The 25,180-nt window shown below is 37.7% G+C and overlaps 2 protein-coding genes across 2 annotated transcripts; one reads left to right on the top strand and one right to left on the bottom strand.

Moving 5' to 3' along the window:
• The first annotated feature begins 114 nt into the window (after positions 1–114).
• Positions 115–3,981, top strand: LOC121406513 (sialin-like). The gene is made up of 4 exons (XM_041597523.1): positions 115–266; positions 1,468–1,600; positions 2,086–2,327; positions 3,740–3,981. Exons 1-4 carry the CDS (start codon positions 141–143, stop codon positions 3,872–3,874), a joined length of 636 nt encoding a protein of 211 aa, XP_041453457.1. The 5' UTR covers positions 115–140; the 3' UTR covers positions 3,875–3,981.
• Positions 3,982–6,215: 2,234 nt separating this feature from the next.
• LOC121431659 (putative inorganic phosphate cotransporter) lies at positions 6,216–18,676 on the bottom strand. The gene is made up of 6 exons (XM_041629307.1): positions 18,475–18,676; positions 17,637–17,870; positions 10,941–11,096; positions 9,729–9,861; positions 7,963–8,204; positions 6,216–7,014 (listed from the first exon to the last, which is right to left on the bottom strand). Exons 1-6 carry the CDS (start codon positions 18,640–18,642, stop codon positions 6,880–6,882), a joined length of 1,068 nt encoding a protein of 355 aa, XP_041485241.1. The 5' UTR covers positions 18,643–18,676; the 3' UTR covers positions 6,216–6,879.
• Positions 18,677–25,180: the final 6,504 nt, after the last annotated feature.

Consider the following 25,180-nt stretch of genomic DNA (forward strand, 5'->3'; position numbering starts at 1 on the left):
TTTTATTTATATTTTTTGTCTATCCCAGGCAGCAGTTTGCCATAGAAATGCGAATTTTAATTAAATTATTGGATCTCTTTATCAAGGGCTTTACACTTTCCATTTCACAGACGGAGAAGATATCCATACCCTTTGTTGCCATGTTCACATCTATTCCCGTTTGGGCCATTATCATGACATCTTTCGGTGCGTCGTGGACAAATCAGTTGCTCTTCACGAATCAACCCATCTACCTCAAGCACGTTCAAGGAATGGATATTGAACTGGTATGTGGTTCATAAAGCTGTTCGTAAGTTAAGATCGATTTTAAGAACGACTGGCGATCCTTTCTTGTGGTAAATGGCATACACCATTGGCGATGGTTTAGCACGTAAGAAAGGTTCACCAGTCGTTCTTAAAGTCGCTCTTAACTTACGAACAGCTTTATGAAACGGACCCCTGGTATGTTACAACATAGTTACATAATGTTTAAAGTACGTAGGGCGTTGCGGTGTGGTGGCTCTGACTCTTGGCGGAGATACAGAGTCGGGAGTTCGAATCCCGGCCAGCCATGACATAATTTTCCTCAGCAGGAATTTGATCCACATTGTGCTGCTTTCAACCCGGTTGGTTGAGTGGATGCCCAGCAGCATTGAGTCCTTGAAAACACAATGCAGCTGAAGCTATAAATGGAGGGGGTATACGCCAAAGAATAGGCAGTTACGTTATCGACACCTTTTTGATAGTCAGTTTGTTGCCTGTTGCCAGTAATCATTGATTATTCGTCGACTTCAAGTCTATTTTCTTGTAAAACATTATCGATTTTTTAATGAAATGAGTCGTTTAAGCTGATAAAAGCTACAATGTTAATAAGGGCAAAAATCAAATACATGTACGCTTTTGGTTACGAAGCAAAGAAAACAAAATTCGAAAAACTTTTCTAAAGTTACCAGCCAAGGATTAGATTATTTTTGTGCCCATTTTCGTGTAATGTTGACATGATAACGAATGTGGTTTATAAGAAGCTTGTTATATCTGCATAACACTCGTTTAGATCATGTAAATTTTTAAGTTTGCGAAGAAACCACGCGGATACAACTGCATAGCCATAAGGTATGGATTTGCCCAATTTGATCAGTTACTGATCCACAATGTGCTGCACTCAATCCAGGTGAGGTAAATGGGTACCGGCAGGAAGTAATTCCTTAAAAAGATGTGTGTGCTATGAACGCCTAGCTTAGCCGGGTAATATAGGAGCGTCTTGAGCACCTAACCAGGTGGATATGTGCGCAATGTAAATACCCTATATTATTATTATTATTATTATTATCATTACAAGAAGGCTTGACCATCCTTGGTTGAAAATGTGCTTGGCACACAGAACAGCGATACCCTTATCAAAAGGGGAAGATACACCGAAAGCTATGTAACCAATTTTTTTCTCTTACATTTCTTGTTCCTTGATATCATCATCGCCTATGATTTCAGATTGGTATCACTGCTGCCATCCCCTTTCTTGTCGAGTTCTCGTTTTTGGTACTGGGTGGCATGATCAGCAACAAGCTGATAAGTAAGGAGTTCTTGAGTACAGGAGCTACAAGAAAATTGGTAACCTTTATCGGTGAGTAATTGAGGAAAACCCATAATTCGCCCCTTCAATTTTGTCAGATTTGAGGATTATTTTTAATATAAGTTTCCACAGTAATGCCACTATCATGTTCCAAGATGTGTCAAAAAACAGGAGCTGTATGGTCATTGTGGTGTAGCCTATGAACGCCTGTGGCAAGTGAGTTAACAGATGAATTGAATGTCGACAATATTTAAATGGTTGGATAGATTTACTTATGAGTGATGACTTAAAGTAAAGTAAACATTATGATATTGGACATATTGTTCTATAGACCTCTTTATATTAAAGGCAACTGTCATTTACAGTACATACCGACACTGGTGGAAGGGAGTATTACTTTTCTAGAATTGTTCGAACATGTATTGATCATGTTGATCGTGTGGCAGAACTGAATAACCAGATCCCATACTATTCAATCAATATATTAATTTCATATGTACTTTCTAATCAATCCTTAACTATGATTTATACGGCAGGACTAACCATATCAGCAATATTTTACCTTCTTCTTGCGTTCGTTGGTTGCAACACCGCCCTCTCCGTCCTGTTCATGATAGGCGCATGTGGCTTCAATGGGGTCTGCAGTTCCGGCTACTACGTAAACCTGATGGACATAGCGCCTAGACTCGCAGGAAGTCTGATTGGTTTGGTCAATTCTGCATCAGCCCTTTCTGGAGGACTAAGTCCGATTGTTGTTGGAGCTCTTACTCCTAACCAGGTGGGTAAATGTCTTCTTTATTTTGGATTTAATAAAACTGGTAATTGGTACATTAAGAAGTATTTTGGGAAAATGTATTTTCTTATCTTTACGTGTCCATATTACTTTTCTGAGCAATTGGACTAAGCTCAATTATGTATCATAATATCGTTTAATGAGGCAGCGCGAATGATTTAAAAGAAAGTAAGCTTTGGATCAGGGTATTTTGGGGATTTATTTAGACGGTTTTTTTAAACAAGTTTTTTTGTTTCTGTTTGTGGTAACTCCCTTAGGAACTCGGCAGAACAGCATTTTTTTGCTGGTAAACGCCAAGCTGGTATATAACCAATTACCTTGGAAACATTTTACGTCTAGGTTAATCAGTCATAGTGGCTGACGTAATAGACGACAGATATCACTCTTGGTCCTTTTTATCAAAGTGGAGACAATGGCAGAGTTGGGATTCGAACTCACAACCTTGCGAATATGAGTCCAATGCTCTAACCACTGGACCACACGACCCGTGTGGTCTAGATAAAAAAAACACACACACAAAAACAAACGAACCAATGAAAATAGGTTGATGAACTTATATAGGCTTATGGTATAGTATAGCCAGCGATGTCAGGCAACCCATTTTGATTTAAAAGAAAGTAAGCTTTGGACAGGGTATTTTTGGGGATTTATTAAGACGGGTTTTTTAAACAAGTTTTTCTGTTTCTGTTTGTGGTAACTCCCGTAGGAACTTTTGATTACATTTATTAAGTGTAAAATAGAAACAAAAATTCAACAAACCTCTGACCTGACTAGTACGGACCCTCAAAAGAGTATTCAAATTTGTATATAATGTAGATGGAATAAGTTTATAATATTTCATTGTAAAGCGCATAGAGAATTAAGTCTCAATTGATGGGATTGATAAATCTATTGGCCCGAATTCACAAAGGTGGACTAAAGTTATACCAGGGTTAAATTTAGTCGGGGGTTAAGTAACACCCGGATATGAAGTTAGTCCAACGCGCTATTCACAAACGGTGGACTAACTAATCCATTGACTAACTAATCCATGGACGAACTTTAGCACCCGGGGTTAAATTTCACCCACGGCTGAGTTATACCCCGGTGCTAACTTTAGTCCATGGATTAAAATGACGTCAAATGACGCGTTTTATACCTCGGTATAACTTTAGACGACCTTTGTGAATTCGGGCCATTATCATTATAGGCATTTTAATAGCATTTTTTTTTACTAACGAGTTGATGTTCTTTCCATTATAAATTAATTGCTCATAACGGATTGAGAAGAGAGTTATGCATGGAATAAGGAAATAAAGCAGATTAGAAAAGTGTGTATTGATGAAGATATTTATCTGGCATGTTGAATTATTCGTTTTATAAATTAACTATAACTCGTTCTGTTTTTTTTTATTCAGTCTGACATTACAGGTTGGCAAACGGTCTTTCTTTCCTGCTTCGGAATCAATTTGCTGGCATGTTTGATATTCATGGTATTTGGAAGTGGAAAAGAGCAGAACTGGGCCAAGCAAACTGAATATGACAAGTTGTGATTTTGGTTTCATTTGGCGATTCAGCGATTTGCTTGCAGTCATCGATTCTCTTTTCATCTGGGGCCCTTTTCCTAAAGGACTTACAACTGTCATAACTTGGTAACAGGGCTCAGCAGCCAATGAGAATCAAGGTTGTCATGGTAGTTGCCATAATGGCAAAGTTACAACAGTTTTAACTCTTTATGAAACGGGCCCCTGATGTAAATCATTTGATATTATTTCAAGGAATCAAATCGAAATTTCGAGTTATTTTAAAAATATTGACACGATGTATTTTCTTCATTTTGTATTACACACTGATTACAAAGTTGGAATTGAGTCTTGAACTACCCCCTTCTATTACTGTAGGCCTAGCCTACTGTGATATCGCCTGCCCTTGGTACATTGGTTTACAAAATATAACAACGTTGTATAGATTGTTAAAATTTTAATTTTTACGATCTGACATGGAATATTTCATACCCATCTTCGATCTATAATGCATAATGTACTATATAGAAATGTATACTTCCGACATGGTAGTTCACACTCAGCACCCTTTAGAAATATGCTGTGATCTTTGATTGATTTTGTTATTTCTTTTGTTTCGGAAATTTATATTATTTTTTCAGAATGGAAGGACAATAGCAGTTGAAACTAAAAATAAAAAAGCTTAAAATTACTACCAACATGATGAGTGTCTTTTAATAATTACTGTCTGTGTCGATGTTTGAATATTTTTATTTATTCATGTTCCTTGTAAGTTGCAGTAGTTTTAACCTTTATTATTGTACCGTGTTGTATTGTTATACCGTTGTTCAATTACGCTGCAGGTAAAATATTAAACCGACAAAGATCATGGTCCTAGGAGTTTACTTATTAGCTATTGGCTTTTAGTTATTAGCTTTCTCATGTTTCTTGGTTAAAAAAGTGATTCATTAGGATTTATCTTGGAATACTGTTTCATTCTTTTACATCACCTTATCACTTTTTTGAAGAAACTATAGAAGTATGATTTACTTTCAGAACTATAATAGCGCCGTTTCAATAGTTAATATAATTTTTTAATCACTGGTATGGCCAAGGGGGTACAAGCGGATAAAAAAGAGGAGGGAGAAAACAAGCAATCTTATTTAAAGTATCAATATCCTTACTCCTTCTTCGAATGAAAGAAAAATATAAGGGTGTTTGAGTGCCTCATTATTTCATTACTGAAAAACATTCGCGGTCGGTTGCCAGTCCCATACCCCCTCCCTCGCACAAGAGGGAGTGAGTTAGCTCAGTCGGTAAGGTATCTGCCTGTCGAGCATAAGGTCGTGGGTTCTAGTCCACCCTGGGCGGATGAGTGAAGCTGCGTTGTGTTTAAAAACGTACAGTATGTTTCAAAATAAGTTACAATATTATTGTAAAAAAAAAGTAATTCCCAAAGTCACGCTCGTTTGCTACTCTTCCTCCTACTTTCGTGGATGCAGCCGTAAACATTTGTAGTTCATATTCCCGTCTTCATTAACCCAAAGAAAACTATAATTTAATTTCAGGTATGCAGGACTAGTATTTTCATGCATGGAAGTGATATGTACCTTTAATTACTGAATTTGCAGTTCTACTGCTCCCTCTACCTACCCCCTATTCCTTTCTCCTCTTTGCTTGCCCGGATGAAGAATTCCATCGGTGTTGATCTAGTTCCTAAGAAATGGTCGCCATTCGTTCGCAAAGTTGCTCGTAACTTACGAACAGCTCTATGAAACACCTGTACCACTAATTTACTCTTTCAATCCTCTATATTTTCTTGGACACACATTATCACAATCCCACAACTTCCAAACAAGTTTACCCCCTCAAAACACACACAAAACAATAAAGTGTATCTTGTAAGTGTGCTTCATATATTAAACTCTGTTAATAGCCTATTTTGGTTGACATCGGGAACTGTTTGTACGTGTTTTCGATCATGTAAACTGTAATTTGTACATTATTGAAGCGAAAACCTCAATAAACTTCAACAGTGATGACTTTATACTGCATCTTCTTTCATAAAAAAGACTTGTGCAACAAAAAAAAACACAATTTTTATAACAAGTTTACTATCTATCAGCATATCGAAAAGAATTATTTCAGTAGCTACAAGCTATAATTGCAATTTCATCGAGACGAGACGAACTGTGTTAGATATGATCAGTTTGTCATGGGCGGATATTTAAAAGAATATCCATTTCAGCAGTGCTCAGAAAGCGTTACTGATATCTTTATGTGGAGCGTTGTGGCCCAAGGGATTACTAGTAGTCTACTGACTTTGAAACAGAGAGCCGTGGGTTCAAATCCAAGCCACGGTGTAATTTCCTTCAGCAAGAAATTTATTTACATTGTGCTGCACTCAACTCAGGTGAGGTGAATTGGTACCCGGCAGGATTAATTCCTTGAATCCACTAAGCGCTGAAAGGCAACTCGAGCTAAAGCTGGGGTAACAATACTAAGAACAATGCGCCTCGGAATAGATTATTTTAGATAGATGGTGCAATATAAATGCCTATTATAATTATTATTTATGGTTTATAATGAGGGATATCACTTAATGCTCTGAGCAACTTCCCCAGTTTCTTGTCGTAGTTGTCAAGTTGTCATGGTACCTAGTTTCCTCTCTATACGCAAACAAGAAACTCCAAATGTTAACGACAGACGAGATAGAAATTTCGTGGTTGACTTTCTAATTGACTTTTACAGTTACGATTCGAATGAAACATGGCTTCTTACGAGGCAAATGGACCTTGAGGCCGATTGTCCTTGTTTCTTCCCTCATACCTTATGATCATTTACCGCAACTTGGTCAAATGGGCTGGGGTGTATCTTACTTTACATTGAAGAGTGGTGTGGGCTAGGCGGAAGTCGTAACTCGACGTAGACAAACATCTTGATTAAAGAAAACAGAGTATACATGTTTAATTGGAAGCGTACAACCCAACGTTGGTTAAACATGAAGTGAGCCAGCACAGTCTTATGGATGAGAATAATTCCCACTTGGGTGAACTTCACAAGGTTTCTTCATTAGATGATTTAGCCCATTCTTGCACTTCACCAGATCCAAGGATACTGTACACGAGTGCAGCTAGCAGAGTCAGTCCAGTTGAAATGAAGAAGACTGTCTGCCATCCAAGAATGTCAGCCTGAAAAGTGAAATAAAGATGATTGACGGATTCAAGTCTAGATCCTAAATGGATCTTTAAGGATATGCCAACGAACTTAGAGAGAGTCAATACGAACACTGGCAGAGCCATTAATAGAGTTCGGCCAACCAGATTCCAAAGGGTTGCCGACATGGCGCATAATGCTTAGGCAAGCCCATTTAAAATAATTGCGCCATGTTGTAACCCTTTAAAACCGGGCTGGCCGAACTCAGTACATTTCTGACTTTTAGAATTCACTACGGGAAAACTCTGTACACCAATGCCTTTGCGAATTCGAGTCAATCTTAATAGAGAGCTGAGAGGCTTTTGTCGAAAGTTGGGACAGCATCGGAACTTCTTGACCCTGCATGGACAACGACATATTTGCGAGATTTAATGTTCGTCCGGTGCAAATCTTTGGATGATCTGCTGTCCCAGTCCACCAACTTTCGACATAAGACTTTCGGCTCTCCATTGTGATTTTAATTGCATTTTTAAAGAAATCGATGCGTTGTAGAGTTTCCCCGTATAGTAAATGCAAAATATGAAAAACTGATAATAATACAATGCTATGAATATCATATTATGTACACATTAATGTCAAATGCAAACCAATCAATCATTTCAGTTTCACGTCCGATCTTAGACGTTGCTTTGTTATTCGCATCTAGGTTCGCGGCGGGACATTGTCACCGAAGTGTTTGTCTGCCTCTCACCAACGAAAAGAGGATACAAGAAGTAAATCTATATGGCGAAATTACTGTTCAGGTTCACAATTTTTCGACAATGAATTATTAGGTACCTTTGGCATGTTTGGTAATTAAAACTATTGGCGATTGGATCAAACGCATGTCCCGAGGAGGACGGCACGATGAATCATCTTTTGAGGACCTCTAGTCCCATATTTTGTAGAATCCCTTACGTTTTTTAAAGGAAAGGTCCATTCACCTGATTTGTCGTGAAGACACCAATAACATACGGTGTCAAGGCACCGGATATGGCCGATGAGGTGTTGACAAAGCCGAGGAGACTACCTGCAAACCTGGGAGCGATGTCCATGAGGTTGACGTAGTAACCACTGGAGGCGATACCGTTGAACCCTGTTGCACTGATCATCAAGACGACTGAGAGGGCGCTGTTGCATCCCACATAGGCCAACAGCAGGAATGATCCGGCGGTGAGCCCAAGACCTGAAACAGAGCACTATTATTGACTACTTTTTGCGATTTTTCATAGTTTTATACATTTTCTTTGGCTTTATACATACATTTCCAATGAAAAATCTCTATTATATTGCCTTTCACTACTTTCATATCCAAAGTAGATTTCCTCACTGTTTTTAATAGAATAAATTATTTCGGAGCAGGTTGGGTTAACGATGAGTGCGCCATTTATCAATATTAGGTGAACAATGATAGGCAAACTAGGTATAAAAATAATATTTGACCCGTTATCGTTATTTAATTCAATTGAATTATTATTTCAATATTTTTTTTCATTCAAACAAGCAACAGCTTTGACAACTTTATAAATCCGGTAGAAATATACAAAAATAACGAATCGGCATTTAAAGAGCAGTATGAAATTATGTATATGAAATGCATAAGCATTGTCTCCGTGAGCACCACAAGGCATTCTAGTCATTACCTATAGTCACATCCGAGCACTTCCGAGTAACGGCTCTTCAAAATAAAATTGCCCCCTCGTGAACTAAGATAAGGGGATGATTGTAGAGCTGTAAATTACCTTGATGTATCAATGTTGATAAAATATTCGTATATACGAATCATAAGGATATCAACGTTACACACACGTTTTTGCATGCCTTCTTTGCTTCAGGGATTTTGCATGTAAACTTTTTGTACGAAAATACACCATTGGGCACAATGGAACCATTTTGCTCAAAGTATGTTCCATTTTGCCCCAGTTGAAAGTTACATATTTTTTTATCACACGCTTTATGACCAATTCCATTGGTTTGGTTCATGCCGGGTACTGTTTACAAGTAGTCATAAAGATGGTCAGGAACTACAAGCGGAAACGACAAGACAGGCATGGGATGGAGAGTGCCATAAAATGGGGTTCATTTTGCCCCCGTGGTGGGGCGAAAGAGATTTTTCTTTTGGAAAAATAAATACGAGTTTCTCCGGAATTTACACCGTCCTTGAAATTAATGAATTGTCGTTGATATAAGAAAGTACAATAAGTCGTCATAAAGATGGTCATTGCCGAAAGGGGGGGGGGTATTTTGCCCCAGTGGTGGGGCGAAAGGAATTTTTCTTTTGGAAAAATGAATTTGAGTTTCTCCGAAATTTACACCTGGGAGCCGTTTCATAATGATGTTCGTAAGTTAAGAGCGACTTTAAGAACGACTGGTGAATCTTTCTTACGCGCTTAACTATCGCCAATCAATATACCATTTGCCACAAGAAAGGATCATCAGTCCTTCTTAAAGTCGCTCTTAACTTACGAACAGCTTTATGAAACACCCACCAGGAAATTAATGAATTGTCTTTGATATAAGAAAGTACAAACAATTTTTATCTGAAATCGTTGCATGCGCATTCGATCAGTAGACTTGACTATAGGAACCAATCAAAATTGCTCTTTAAAAATCAGCGATCAGATCTCTAACCTTTGTCCCCTGGCCTGCGAGAAGATATTAAACGTTCGAACTTCGAATGGCATACAGAGTACAGAAAGGATTGTCATACCTATTGCAGTTAAAAGTTTCCTCGTGGCCACCACGCTGAGTGTTTTTTCGTTGATTAATTTGATTGCGAGTTTGCTACATAAAACCAGCATACCCCCTTCAGCCAGGAAGGGAATGGAAGAGAGGATACCAATCTGTGATTAAAGATATAATGATATGTATTCATAAGCATGAATATAATATTTGTTCATATAATAATAATAATATTAAAAATAATATTAATTGGCATTTATATAGCGCTTTATCACCCTACGACTGCTCAAAGCGCTTCACAATTATTATAACCCGGTCACTGGATTCATAATATTTCAAGCAGTCTGTTAGGTGCACACTTGCTAAAGCAACCACAATGATGTTTTCTACCTGTACCCAATTAGCACCTGGGTGAGAGTGGCAAAGTGTGGATTGACGCCTTGCCAAAGGACGCTAGGCCATGGTGGGATTCGAACACACGACCCTGTGACTACAAGGCGAGAGTCACAACCGCTGCACCACGGTGCTGTCACATGTGGGGGTGTCATGGTTTTGTTTCAATGATTCTTAGAAACGTGGGTTCGCTTCAAAGCCATGGCGTTTTTCTCCCTCAGCAAGAAATTTATCCAAATTGTGCTGTATTCAACTTGGATGAGGTGACTGTGTACCTGAGGATTTATTCACCGGAACACAGTATGTGTATCAGCTTCTCTGCTTAAGCCAAGATAATCATGCTGCATTTTATTACTGTAAAGCGACCTCTGATACAGTAAGTGTTAAGCGCTATAAAAGCAAGTATAGTACTTAGATATAAAATACTAATTCTCTCACACACACACAGGTGTGCATGTATTTTATAAATAAATATCAAATTTATACATAACAGAAGGCATTATACAGTAAATAAACTAAATATAGATTTACCGCCGATATATCAAATCTTAATCAATTTCAATTGTTGGAAGTTAAGAAAACCCTTTGAAATACTTTCCAAAAATTTATCCAACAAAGTGGATCTCTTTAATAATAATAATACATAAGATTTATATAGCGCACTTTCCATCTTGATTAGATGCTCAAGGCGCTTTAGAGCAGAACAACAAAAACAATTTACATATATATACATGTAATACATGTCTGAACAATAAGTCAATGTCTATCAAAAAACACTTTTTTAAGGTATGTTTTCAGGTTGCCTTTGAAGGTGGTCTTTCAAAGTTTTACCTTAATACTGGCTTACCAATTCAATGTTCATGCCTTGAACGTGTTTAAGATAGATAGGTTGATTTGTAAACACGACGTTGTTGGCCCACGTTCCAACAAATGAGCAGATGATGATAGCCCAGACTGGTATTGAGAGTATGATAGACTTCACGGGTATTGCAATCTTACCCGTCTACAAAAGTAAGAAGTAATGAGAAATGAAGATTTTTACGATCGGTGAATGAATAAACGATATTACACAAGTACTTTGTCAAAATTATAATGTAGATAATTTGTCAATTTATCTATAGGGTAATGTATTATGTTTTTCTGTTATTCTGTCCAATTCGATGGATTTACAATATGGTGCGCCATCTATCGTTTGCAGCGAACATGCTATTGTCTAATTCGCGGTCGACATCGCGCGCAGGCACAGACCACGCACAGTAATAGTCTACTCTATTGTGACTGTGATGCTTCAAAAATGAAAACCATATAGCAGGAATTCACCAAAACGGTCTAAATTTCGTACAGAAATATGCGGGCAAAGTTGTCCCCTACCTCATTGACCCTCGCAAACAGCATATCCGGCCAAGCCGCGTCGGCCAGCGCTGAACAATCATAGAACTTGCATGCACATAATATTAGCGCGCGCAACATCATTATGTCGACTTTTACCCATGGGGCATTGCAAATTCCGGCCTGTCCGCGGCAACCTTTGGCAAACCGTATTATGGATCCACCGAATTGACAATTTACCTTTTCTGTACTCGGGAGTTTTTTGTTGTTTTTGCACCACGACGCACAACGAATCCAAGAACAGCATGTCAAATCACAATGAAAAAACTAGGAGGTCTTTTGTCAAAAAAAATTGTGAATTGGAACATCAGTTTCGTCCTATGTGTTTGGAGCTGACGAGAAATCACAAATATGTTGTGTCGTTTGTCAAGAGTCCAGGACGAAACTACTGTTTCGATTCACCAACCCTCGACAAAGACTCGGTTGGCATGAAGGGCATTGAAACATTGACAATGCAGTTAGGAAAGCATATTATTCTGCGTCGCGTTTGCAAAAACTCTTATTACGAAAGCCTAGATTGGTGAATTTTTGAGGCAACATTTTGAGTTGCATTATGGGCTGGATTTTATCAAGGGTGGCGAGCGAGCAATAATTTACCTTCTTATAAGATGAGAAATATATATTTTTTTGTACATTTTGACAAATCAGAAATACCACATTTATTTTTTCTTCTCTGTTTAGCTCTCTTACACCCCCTTAATCCTGTAACTTTTTTTAAGGGATGGGGAAGTGCCATCCAAGCCACCCCCCGCCTCAATTGAGTTGAGCAAGGGGTAAATTGTAGATTTTCTTACAGCCGAGTTATGGGAAACAAGGAATCATCACGATACGGAAATGAAAAGAAAATGAACGATCGACAGTTACCTGTGTGGCAATTTTTATTAAATAAGACTTACTTATTTCCCTTAATCCTAATCTTTAGTTTCTACCAAAATGGTGTCATAAGAGATGTCTTTACCTTTTCTGTAACTGCAGCTGACGAAAGATAGTCAAATTCTTCTCTTGAGAGCCGTGGATGAAGGTGTGGGCTTTCATAGATCAGAGCAGACCACAGGAATGCCCACGTAACGGTAATAGTGCCTAGGCAGGTGACATGAATAAAGTTACACAGCTTTGTGGGCTGACGATGTAAATATCAATACAAGCAGAGAGTTAGGAAGGAGCTGTAGCTCTTGTAATTAATGCAAAACTCCTTGATTGCTTCTAAAACGTATAATCACTTGGTTTTTTATGTATTTTTGCAGCTGATAAAATACGAAATGTTTGCGTTTAGCCTCTTAACCCATTACATTTCAAACCACTGACAAGGATCATGAAAAGGGATAGCGTACAGTTGTCGGGATACGATGTTCTGATGAGTATACTGCGTTATATCTGACCACTTGGTGGAAAGATGTTTGATCAGCGCATGACTTATCGGCGGTGTCGAGCATGGGATCAAAGGAAAGCAGCTTTATCTTGATCCTTCCTAACACCTCCCTGTTACACGCTACGCCAAACCTATGCCTATAGTGAAAGATTGACAAGAATGTCAATTAAAGTTTTCACATTATTTTGCATGAAGATCATAATTTTTCTAACTCTCAACTTCACAAGGTAAATTAAAAAAATTGGTTTTAAAATAAACACCTCCTTGGGAATTAAGAAAGTATACGAAATGCAAATTCAAAGTAATTGTTTTCATCATCTCTTTTACATCAATAGGCCTGGGTGAAGACAAAGGGACGGATTTGTACATAGGAAGAGAGGTGCATTGTGAATAAATTAAAGGAGTGGGGAACCTCGAAATATAGGCCTACATGGACTAAGCCTCCTATACAGTGCGTATCAAAAAAAAGTTTACACCTTGAAAAAGCCCTGGGAATTAAAATATACAACATGTGGGTAATTTTTTCAGATATAATCTTGGGTTTGGGTCTCATCTTTCCAATGAAAGTAAAAGTTTTGACAGAATGTTACACTTGAGTGAGCATTGTCAATTTTTGTAAAGCTCGCAGAAATCTGTTTGCGCAGAAATGCTCGTTTGTACGCTGTGTCAAGGAAAAAGGGCGAAATCAAACTTGCCTTGCGAAACATTTCTCATACATTTCCCTTGCTCTTTTAGTCAATTGAAGTGAAACGGATACATTCAAGCATTTCTAACAAGTTTGTCACCCAAATTGAAATTTCAACACTTAAGTAAACACAACCTTTACCTTTTTTGTTCCAGCTGGATCTGAGGACATAACTGAATCTGAACAAAAATTTATACCAGACATCTCTAGCATTTTTTTTACTAAGTTTTTATCATTTAAAGTGGGTTTATATTTCATTTTTGATTTAATACTTTTTTCTCCACACTTTTCCCAAGCTTGACAATGATTAACAAAATGAAAATCAAGCCTAAGCCATATTATGTAAATCACAGCTCAGTGTAAAGCAAATATCGTCACAATGGCCTCGGTGTATGGGGGAGTGGGGTGGGGCGCAATGCACTCCTCGAAGTGGTTTGGGCAAGGAAACAAGTTAAAAAAGGTAAAAGATATCTTCAAATCAATTTTACTAGCTAAATTCCACGTGTTATTCATGAATAAGGTCTACTTTTATTCGCATAACTATTTCAAGTGTAAACTTTTTTTGATACGCATTGTATAACGAAGAGGTGAATGCAGGTCTCTAACATAAACTGATATCAAAGGGCTGTAATGAAAACTTTGATAAACATCCTCAGTTACGCCTCGAAAAAAAAGAAGAAGATTGCCTGTGCCTTAAATAAAAGTCAGATTGACTCTGGTTCCTGAATGCACGCATGAAATGAGTTTACAATAGCAGAGAAACTTTCTTTAGAATGTGCGCCCAGTCGCGTATTGTGCTTCCTAAAGTATAGCTTTCAGCTTTTACAGAGGCCAGTAACACAAACCTTAGCAATGATCGTTAAACATCTTTCTACGATTGATATCATTGACTACAATGTACAATCAATCGTAAAAAGCAAGCGTACGACTTATCGCTAACCTCTGTGTTACGGGACCCAGGAGGATGTGTGCGTTGGTGCTTGCGGCGTGTGAGGGTGTGTATATCCTGGTGCGTAAAGGTGAGTGTTAGATTGTGGGTGTGTGTGTGTGTGTGTGGAGGGGGTGCATGTGGGCGTTTGAGCGTGTGTGTGCACTAGGGTATAAAACAAAGGTATAAAAGGTGCTTGAGGTGTCAGATAGAGATATGGAGATGGACACCTCTATCATGTCTACATACAGTGAGAATAACGAGAAAGTATGTGCGAGGGTGTATGTGAATATTTCAGAGACAGAGAGAGGGGGGGGGGATTATTATCTTTGTTGCGTTAGCATGTCTTTCAATTTCTATGAGCGCTAGTAATGAAAACTTACCAAAGAAATAGTAAGTTGAGGGCCATCCTCCAAGAAAATTTGTACCGGATAACATTCCGGAGATGATAGTCCCAAAGAAAGTTCCAAATTTGGCACCTTGAAATGTAAGAAATGACATTGAGGGAAAACTGTTTCATTGTCTACCATCAGTAGGTCTAATGTTTGAATTTATTATGAAATGTGGAGCTATAAAATGCATTCATTGCCCTCAAAATGTTTTTTTTTTTTTTTTTACTAAATAGTGTCCAAAACTATAGCATGTTGTCTACAAAGTTTTATATTTGTAATCTTTCAAGAAAAGTTTATCGATTTTAGTAGAAGATGGGTTTTAAGTTTAAAAGTAATAAACTTGCGACTGAAATTATATTGAATTTGCTATTTTGTATGTACACTAGGTTTTTCATTCTCCGGGCTGATTTTTTCCCGGTTTTTGCTTGCTTGAAATACTTATACATACCTTTATACTACTACTTCTACTACTACTATTACTACTTCTTCTATTACTACTTCTACTACTACTACTACTTTTACTACTGCTACTAATACTACTACTACTACTACAACTACTTCTATTACTTCTACTACTACAACTAGTAGTAGAAGTACAATTAGTAGAAGATGGGTTTTATATTAAAAGTAATTAACTTACGACTGAAATTATATTGTAATTTGCTATTTTTGTATGTACACTATAGTTTTTTATTCTCCGGGCTGATTTTTTCCCGGTTTTTGCTTGCTTGAAATACTTATATATACCTTTATACTACTACTAATACTACTTCTTCTTCTACTACTTCTTCTTCTTCTACTACTACAACTACTACTACTACTACGACTACTACTACTTTTCCTACTGCTACTAATACTACTACTACTACAACTACTACTACTACTACTACTACTACTACTACTACTATTACTACTACTACTACTACTACTACAACTCCTACTATTATACTAATACATTAATTTCCTTACCTGACATAGCAATAGCGAGTCCATATGAGTTTTGATCACCGGGGTACCATCGTGAAAACATAGATCCCAGGGATGACATTGTACCCGCCTGTAAAACCATACCAAACACTGGCGTAAATCCCGGGGGTGTGACAGATATACCCCCAGCCCCAATTTTTCGGAGATGGTGTGCGCGTGCCCTGTACAATCGTCCGGCCCACTTTCCAATACTGATACGATATTTGTTGTATTTATGAAATTATTTGGTAATTCATATCTATATTTATGATATTCATAATCAGTATGAATCAAAATCGTAACAATTCTTGGAATAAAGTATTGTTTTCTATTTGAAACAAATGAATCTATCATCTTAGAAAAAAAAATCGATGCTACCATGCTTAAAATGAGGTAAGGAATCAAGTGAGGGTCAATTGTTATTTTAGTCTATATATTTTTTTCTGTCCGAAGAAAATTCAAAATGGTCATAATAGTTCAGCACAATTGTACTCCACACTATTTTTTTAAAATAAAATAGGTGTATTTCAAGCATCGCTATTGGCCAATACACGTCACATGACATCTAACTTTTTTTGTGCACGGCAGTGCAAAAGGTGCGCAACGAAAATTGACATTGCACGCTCAAGAAGACTAGTGTGGTAGAAGTCCCGGGAGAAGTCCAACAAAACTGTATTCTAACTTCTTAAGAACTTGTTTCTGTGTTGCTATTTTATAAAACAAATAATGCACTTGCTCTGTCGTGCGTAAAGGTAAATTTAGAGAAAGCTCGGTTTCTTCAGATGGTGCACACTGGGCACTCGACGCCAGCGGCTGGTGCACAGTGCGGCACCTATCTAAAGAAACCTCGCGTGCTCTGCATTTCCACTAACGCACTCGGCTACATGCATTGTTTGTTTTATATTTCACGCATCGCGAAAGGAACCGGGGGGATTACGTCGCACACTGCATGCAGGCCCATATAAACAATCTTGATTCATTGTCTTCGCTTTCCTATTTTCGGTTTATTTCTGTATGGTCCCAAACATCTAGAATAAGTTCATGGGAAGAAAGTTTTGAACAGTGTATAATGCACTCAGGATATAAAATGGAATGGCCAAAAAATGATCATTTCGACTGCATTCCAGTTCTTTGCAACTGTGGATGACAGTTGCTCTGGGAATCATTTCGTCTAAAGGCCCCTCACACTTTACCGAATTGCCTGGAATGTACCTTGCGATGGCTGGCGAAAGGCAGTTGTTGAAGATCGTTTTCAATGGTAACTGCGCTTTTGTGAAAGTGGTCCGATCTCGAAAGAACCCTTAAAGCCCCCTCACACCTGACCGTATGTAGGCGGACGAAGGGTGACGCCATATCAAACCATTGCTCACCATTTGTTCGTCGTATTGGATTATATCAACCCTTCGCTCACCTTCGGCTGCAATTTACTCAAAGAGGTGAACTGAAACATCTACATCCTTCGTATGTCATATTTATCCTTCGCTTACCGCTCGTTGATAAAATTTGACAATTACTGATTGCATGATTTGACGGAAATTTTATTTGAATTCGTTGAATACGCATGTATTTTGTGCATTTCCCCGGATTCGTCACCCTGCGTTCGCCTACATTCGTACATTTGTGAGGGGGCTTGAAGATAATAGGGTGAGGGTTGCAATAAGGTTTGTGTTAGGTTTAGGATAGGGTATATAATCCAGGGATAAAGTTGGTCATTCCTTTGGTGTATGGAATTAACAGCGGAGCATTATTGTCGGTGGAAAAAATGTCATGGAACTTGCGTGAGTAGCTTTTAATACAAGAAAAGGGAACTATACCTCGAAAAAGCCACAAAAGATCCGAATTGCAAGCAGAAACTCCGGTCCCATCCAAGCGGCTGTAGGCCCTAGCAGACTGGATATCCCGGATATGAACATGCCGAAGCCGAACACCCGAGTTCCTCCGATTTTATCCGTAAGCCATCCTGCCGGAATCTGTGAGACGGAATAGCCGTAGAAGAACCCAGCGATGATGAGTTCTTGCTGGTGCGCCGTCCACAGGAATTCTCCGTTCTAGAATATACATTTAAACAAAAATTATGACAAAAATGGTGATGTTCAATTAAGATAATAAGTACATGTACAGCGCTCATCATTTTTCCCTGAACACTGTGCAACATTCTCAAGTGTTGACGAAGAGCCTGGCTCAGATATCTGCCATTAGCGCACTCCCAGTGTGCCAATGTGAAAGTTCAATTCTAAAGATCTAGGAACCTTGTGATTTTCAGTCTAAAGAATATGTCTCCTGGGCAATTTCAACTTTAATTTTAATTGAAGACAAGGAACATCGGGCATGATCGAAGGAAATGTGAAATGATAATGAATACGTATGAATGTCGAGAAACTGACATTATGCAAAAAAAGAAAAAAAGAAATCCTTGGATCACGCACTAAGAGTAGATATGATATCAATCAACATTAAACAACATTGTTCAGTATCTTCTTCTTCTCTTCCTCCTCCTCCTTCTTCTTCTTCTACATCTTCTCCTCCTTCTCCTCTCCCTCATTTCCTTCTTCATTTTTTTCCCATTCGCTATCATATTAATGTCTCTATTACATGTTCTCTTTCACTCTCACGATTTTAATTTATTCGTTCAGAAGTATCTAAAGATCATACTTCATTCGTGGACTCAGTCGAATTATTCGGTTTGGGGCACGTTTCCACAGTTTGATTATAGCCTTCACCATGATCGAACGTTGTGTATGTGGCGTTTGTCATCGCGGCCATGGTAACGCTCACATTGATCCGCATGGCGTACAACAAGCCGTTTCCTACGAAGACCATGAACAAAATTTCGTAGCGTTTCGGGACATACCACCTCCCTAAAACAAAACAAAAAATGTAAACATTTGATATAACGGTGATGCTACGTTGACGTAAAATTGTGAAGAAACCATAACGCGTCTCCAAAATAACAAAATTTCATTTCAATTCAAATTGAACTATGTATTCCAAGTATCCATATTATTTCTTCATTCTATAAACCTATATATATACGAATGATCATTCGTCGTGGTTCTGACTCTTGCCTTTCAAACAGAGGTTCGTAGGTTCGATTCCTAGCCATGGCGTGTTTTCCTTCGGCAAGAATTTTATCCACTCTGTGCTGCACTCAACCCAGGTGAGGCGAATGGGTACCCGGTAGGATTATTTCCTTGAATGCACTGAGCGCCGGTGATGGTAGCCGGAGTAATAATAGCAGCGCTTTCTATCCTCAGGCAAAAAGCGCTTTAAAAACCCAGCTATTATCATTATTAAATTAAAAAGGTAAAAAATGAAAACCCCTTTAAACAAAATAGACATTGTACACAGACAGAATGCGGGTTATTCCTGCTGAAACCATACGCAGGTAGGATACGTAAAAGGACCATTCTTAGTCACGTGTGTGACCATATTTATGACAAATCTGGACTTTAATCACTTATAAATCTCAAAATTTCAGAGATTTCGTTATTTAAATGTTACATTCCAATAACCTCAAACATTTTTATTATTCTTGCTTAATAAGAAAATAATCAAACAAAGCATTGATAAGCAAGGGAGGGTTAGAGTCAAATAATCGATACATTCCTGCAATAGCATGTTTTGTGTTCAGGCTAAAGCATTGTTAGTCACACTTATGACCAGTGGGTCATTTGTGTGAACTTTTGCTTTGATAATTATTTATTTTATTAATGCTTGTTATGGATTCATAGTTGGTGAGATGCAAAGCACATTAGACCTAGCTTTGGAGAAAAAAAAATAATGCTAATACCAGAGCCTTGGTTTAGAGGGGGCAGAAACTTTTTGAGTTTTGGGGTCACGTGTGTGACATCTGAAGGCAATTAATTTCCTTTGTTACTTATCAGTGGCGGCGGAGCGAAGTTGAAAATGGAGGGTGGGGGCACAGGACACCTTTTCTTTCGGCGAAAAAGATACTCTCTTAAACATATGGCCGTATGTAGACATTTTTTGCCGGAGGCAGCTCGCGTAATTTCTTTTGGAAAAAAAATCGAAGCGAGGCCCAAAAGAATGGCCCAAAACGATCTTATAAGACTTAGATCAGAAAAAGTTACCAGCAACATTCATGAATAATTTTGATCCATAAAACGACGTTCTGTTTTATGTTTGCTTAGTTTGCTCTTTTTCTTATACCATTGAATAGATTTTAAAGAACAAATTTTCTGCATTAAATGCAAGCAGTGGATTTCACAAACTCATTTTAATTTTAGTGAATTGAATTAAATTGATTTTGTTTGATTTGAAAAGAATCCTACATTGCAGTCGCACGATAATCACCTTGAGGTTTTCTTTGTTTGAGGTTATCCTTATTTTGCAGCAACGGTTTCTTCTCAAGGAGCGCCATGCTTTCCGTGTCACCGTAGTCATCATCCCTGGTCGTGCAGGAACCGTTCCTATATCGCCCGACGTCGTTCTCCCCATCACTGTGGTTTTCGAACTCTGCTGAACCCATGACGCAATCCCCGAATTATTTATTCAAAATTTTTCTCAAAGTTCCCTGCAAAATGAAAAAAGTGAAGACAGGTAGCTATTGAAAATGCTACACGGTATATTTTGCTAATGTATTTATATAAACACTAAAGATTTTGAGTGGAATTTGAACGAAAACTTGACCTAGATCGAGAAAAATAAAGTAAAGAGGAAGACAACAAGACATCTCAGTCATGCCCTTTGTGCCCTGAAGTTTTATACACATGATACAGGGAAATGGTCACGTGGGGTCGACCGACAAATGTCTTTTTATATTTAAGAGGTCAAAATGAAAAGTGAGAAAATAACAAAGAAACGGGGAAAGAAGATAGATGAAAGAAGAGTACTGGAAGGAAAGTGCTTTGTAAAGGACCTAATATAAAAAACAACAACAGTAAGTCGCATTTCAGGTTTCACCCCCCACACCTTCCTGTTGAATCGAAATTCCCTCGCACTGGTTACCCCTGGTTCCATTGTTCCGCTCGTTTAGATTATTTTGCTTCCTGGAGCGAAATGTCTTTAAACGCTAATTTCGTTTTATATAGCAAATGCAATTAATTTGGGTCAGACTAATATTCATTTGGCAAATATTCACATATAAGAAAATAATCAATATCCAACTCTACGTCTAGACGAAATCACTGACATTTCGAATGCGAGTATCAGACTGCTCAATTCTTAAACAGTTTCTTTCAATTTGCATGGCGCAAGGCATTTTGGCATTTCTTTGCAAAAAAGTCAGTGTGTTTTCATGCATAAACATAACCCTTCTGAAAAGAGGACAGTGTCCCATAGTGTGTGCTACGGTGTGTTCACAGTGTGGAACAAATTGTGAAATCACATTCACATTGTTAAATTTGAGCATTTCAACAGTGCACATTCACGTATAGTCGACCATGTGAACACGCTGTGAACAGTCACACTGTCGAAGTGTCCACAGTGTGAAAATATTTCCACACTGTTGAATTAGAGCATTATAGCAGTCTGGATAATATTTTCACACAGTCCACTTTGTCAGCACACTGTAATCACAGTAACACTGTTCTTTCCAATATAGGGACAATTTGAATTTCATTTGCCAGAGGAGACTTAAGAACATAGTTTCACGACGTTTCCTTCATGTTTATATTAATCTTCTTTGTGATATCCAATGAACGTCTCCTGATCTGATATTCCCAACAAGTCAGTGCACGTCATGGAGAGTATCATTATAATAACGAATTTATAAAGTAAACCAATAAAAAAATGCTTCAAACTTACCAACGATGTTTTCGGTACAGTGTACCGAAATCTCTACAATTGTCAGAATCTTTTGTCTCATTTTCATTGCAGCCTCTGATGTGAGAGATTTCAGTCTCGTCAAAATGTCTTGATCGATTGTGATTTATGGATTTATTACACGACATTCAAACTGTTTTATGTTTAGGGTTAAAAAATAAACATGATAAATTGTATATAACAGATAGCACGTGATTGTTTTATATCCAACAAAAGTATGTCAACAACCTCTTACATTCGTTCATTTAAGGAATACCATGTATCTGTTAAAAGAAATGCACAGACAATAGTGATTCCAGACCTTTTTTTTGTAATACTTAATCATTCAGTTCAAAATCAAAGTGTGTACGATACATTGTAAAATATAACAATTCAATATCAACAAAACACTGTTCACAAAAGTCAAATAATTATCAATTTTTATAATACAAATAATCGTACAAAATGTCATGTTTAACATATTCATATTCAGTAAAAAAAAAAAGAACATTTCTAACCAATATAAATTCACAAAATCATACAATAATTATGCAGAAAATTTATTGTTCAACATTGATTAAACTGAATGAAATTAACAATAAAAAAAGCGGAAAGGGTTCGAGTGCTCACCCCCCCCCACACACACACAAGACACAAAACAATTAGACAGGAAAAAATGAACAAAACAATACAAAAAAATAAGAACAGCAGAAGGAAGGAAAGAAAGAGAGAGAGAAAAAAAAAGAGAAAGAAAGAAAGGAAAGAAGTAACATGCAAAGTAAGAATAACATGCAAGACCTAATTATAGTTTCGATCGCCATGATCACTACCAATATCGTTCGACAGTTTTCGGTTTTGTACTGTTTGTTTTTTTTATAAGGAATGACAAGGTAGATTGCTTTCATCTTCAAAATTTCAATTCAGTATATTGCTTAGTCATATTTGCCGTACTTTGAATCAATAAAGATTTACTCTTGTCTTTATGGGTCGTAATATTTCGTCATTTGATTGGACTTTCTTGGGACAAAAAGGTCAGGCCCGTAATGGTGTACTTATATCAGAAAGGTTGTTAATTCAGAAGAACGCATGATAAAGGGGCAGGGGCGTCGATCCATTTTTCAGATTGGGGGGGGGGCAAAATCATTAATGTTCCAAAGGCGCTCGATCGTACAAAACACACACCCACACACACACACACACACACATATATATGTATATATATATATATATATATGACTCATGAGACCCAGACACGTATCTCACAAACAAATTAATGCGAGCGCGAAGCGCGAGCTGATTTTTTTTTTAGTATACTGACAGGAAAAGCGTGCCTGTTTAGGACTGTTTGTAGTAACTCATGAGGAGGATACATATCTCACTACACAGATAGTACGAGTGCCGAGAGTGAGCTGAAACGCGTAACACTCTTTCTTCTGACCTGAAAACTTGATATTCTAAGCATTTTTGGTACCAATGATAAGATTTGTATCTAAAAGAACAATAGATGCGAGCGCGAAGCGCGAGCTGAAAATTTTGATATTTCGATCTGAAAAAATGACAGTTTAGTGGACGTTTTTGATGAAGAACAAGATATATATCCAAGAAAAGATGATTGCAAATCGAAGCAGGAGTTCTTTTGAGGCTTAGAACTGAAAGTGGGACATTTACATTCACCTATTTAATCATGAAAAGTATGGGTTTTTGCTACAGAAATGATGCGAGCGCGAAGCGCGAGCTGAAAATTTGTATATTCCAATCTGAAAAGCGGACACTTTGAGCACGATTTTAAATAAAGAACGAGTTGTGTATCACCATCTCGCTTGCTGAACATTACAATCTTGTTTTTTTAATGCATATCCGCAATTATGGGGGGGGGGGGCAAAATGATATGTCTGCCCCCAATATTTTCATTGGTGGAGCGATCGCCCCCCTGCCCCCCCAGGATCGACGCCTCTGTTAAAAGGGGCTACTGTGGCCCCAATATGGCAATTACTCGCGTAAATGGAGGGGGGTTGAGGCGTGGACCCCAATAAGTTTTCACGACCAAGAAAGAAAAAATATAGGGAGAAAAAGATAGAAGGGGAAAGGGAAAAGGTAAAAGATGATATAATATACTGAACATCCTGAATATCAGGTCAAAATCAAATATTAAAATTGCTCATTATACGTTACTGATGACAATGTGTCTGAATAGTATTCGAATAAAGGATGACGTTCTTATTGCTGAATATCGTTATTTCGAAATACATTTGCCTATTCGATTAAGATGCTCGTTTGTCTAAAAAATTAAGATGGATGGTTATAATCTGAACATTTACGGCATTCTACATCCGCATGTTTTTTTTAATTCGAAAATGAAATGATATTCGAAGATTCAAACGTTCTACCTATACGAATAAGAATTTCAAATTTTCAGACCATCGAAACTTCGGAATAGTGGGTGAATGAACTTTAAGAATATCAAATCTCATATAAGAATATCAAATCTCATATCATTTTCGGAATAATCGATATACTTATTAACTGACATTTGGAGTATTCAAACATTCGGAATAAACCCTCCTTAAAAATGAGATGAGACCATTAAATTGGACAATATGACCTGTGAATTCTCACATCGGCGAATGGTAAGAATCAGTTGGAGATTAAAGGGTTTGGGATGGGGTAATTGGTGTAGTTACTGTCTTGGTCTAGTCTATAGCAGTTGGTCTACTGACGAAACCCCATTCGATCGGTCTACGATCAATTTGGTCTGATTCTCGACTGTTATAGTATACCACTTGGCTAGCATCCATGCACATGGCCTTCATTTAGCCTCATGCATACCCAGTTGGTCTATAATTTTGGCTTCGTCTTTTCCTTATGCTTGGCTTTGTTCAATTCAAGTTTTAAGTAAAATCGATGTTGTGGCGCGTCCGAGTGGTCGAGTGGTTCTGACTCTCGCCTTTCAAACTGAGGGTTGTGGGTTCAAACCCAAGCCATGGCGTGTTTTCCTTTAGCAAGAAATTTATCCATGCACTCGTCCCAGGTGAGGTAAATGGAACCCGGCATGATTAATTCATTGAACGCACGAGCGCTGAAAGGCTAATAAAGGACGCCGGCTCGGAATAGATAGTCTCTAGATAGATGAAGCTTTACAAATGCCTATTATTGTTATTATTATTATTTTTTATTATCATCATCATTATCATTATTATTATTATTATTTTCATTATTATTATCATTATTGTTATTATCATTATTATTGATTATTATTATTATTATTATCATAATTATTATTTTAGACCAAGTGGATAGTGCGGAATGCGTAGGGCCTATACAGCCTAATTGGCCTAAAACTGGTAATTGGGCTAAATGATAATTAGACCGAAATGGTACGTACATCGACAAACTATAACAAAAAGAAAAAAGGGTGTTCAAAATAATCTTGGCCGAAGAAGATTGGACCTACCCCTTTCACTGAGGGGAAAAGCAGGGGCGCGGGGCTTTCCCGAGAAAATCATGTTTATTTGAATTGAATTGATTATTGGTCTTCACTTAAAGTAAGAAAGGTCATGGTTGCAATATCTGTAAGTGCTGCAATAAACTTTATTGC

This window comes from Lytechinus variegatus, chromosome 1 (assembly GCF_018143015.1).
Source record: "Lytechinus variegatus isolate NC3 chromosome 1, Lvar_3.0, whole genome shotgun sequence".
Classification (NCBI taxonomy): Eukaryota; Metazoa; Echinodermata; class Echinoidea; order Temnopleuroida; family Toxopneustidae; genus Lytechinus; species Lytechinus variegatus.

What these genes read in the sequence shown, in the direction of transcription:
- LOC121406513 (XM_041597523.1), top strand. Translation starts at nt 141, where the DNA reads ATGTTCACATCTATTCCCGTTTGGGCCATTATCATGACATCTTTCGGT. An exon ending in AAAATTGGTAACCTTTATCG is followed by an intron (nt 1,601 to 2,085) that starts GTGAGTAATTGA and finishes TTTATACGGCAG; the next exon opens with GACTAACCATATCAGCAATA. An exon ending in GAGCTCTTACTCCTAACCAG is followed by an intron (nt 2,328 to 3,739) that starts GTGGGTAAATGT and finishes TTTTTTATTCAG; the next exon opens with TCTGACATTACAGGTTGGCA.
- LOC121431659 (XM_041629307.1), bottom strand. Translation starts at nt 18,642, where the DNA reads ATGGTCTTCGTAGGAAACGGCTTGTTGTACGCCATGCGGATCAATGTG. An exon ending in AAGGCATGAACATTGAATTG is followed by an intron (nt 9,862 to 10,940) that starts GTAAGCCAGTAT and finishes CTTTAATCACAG; the next exon opens with ATTGGTATCCTCTCTTCCAT. An exon ending in GTGTCTTCACGACAAATCAG is followed by an intron (nt 7,015 to 7,962) that starts GTGAATGGACCT and finishes TTCACTTTTCAG; the next exon opens with GCTGACATTCTTGGATGGCA.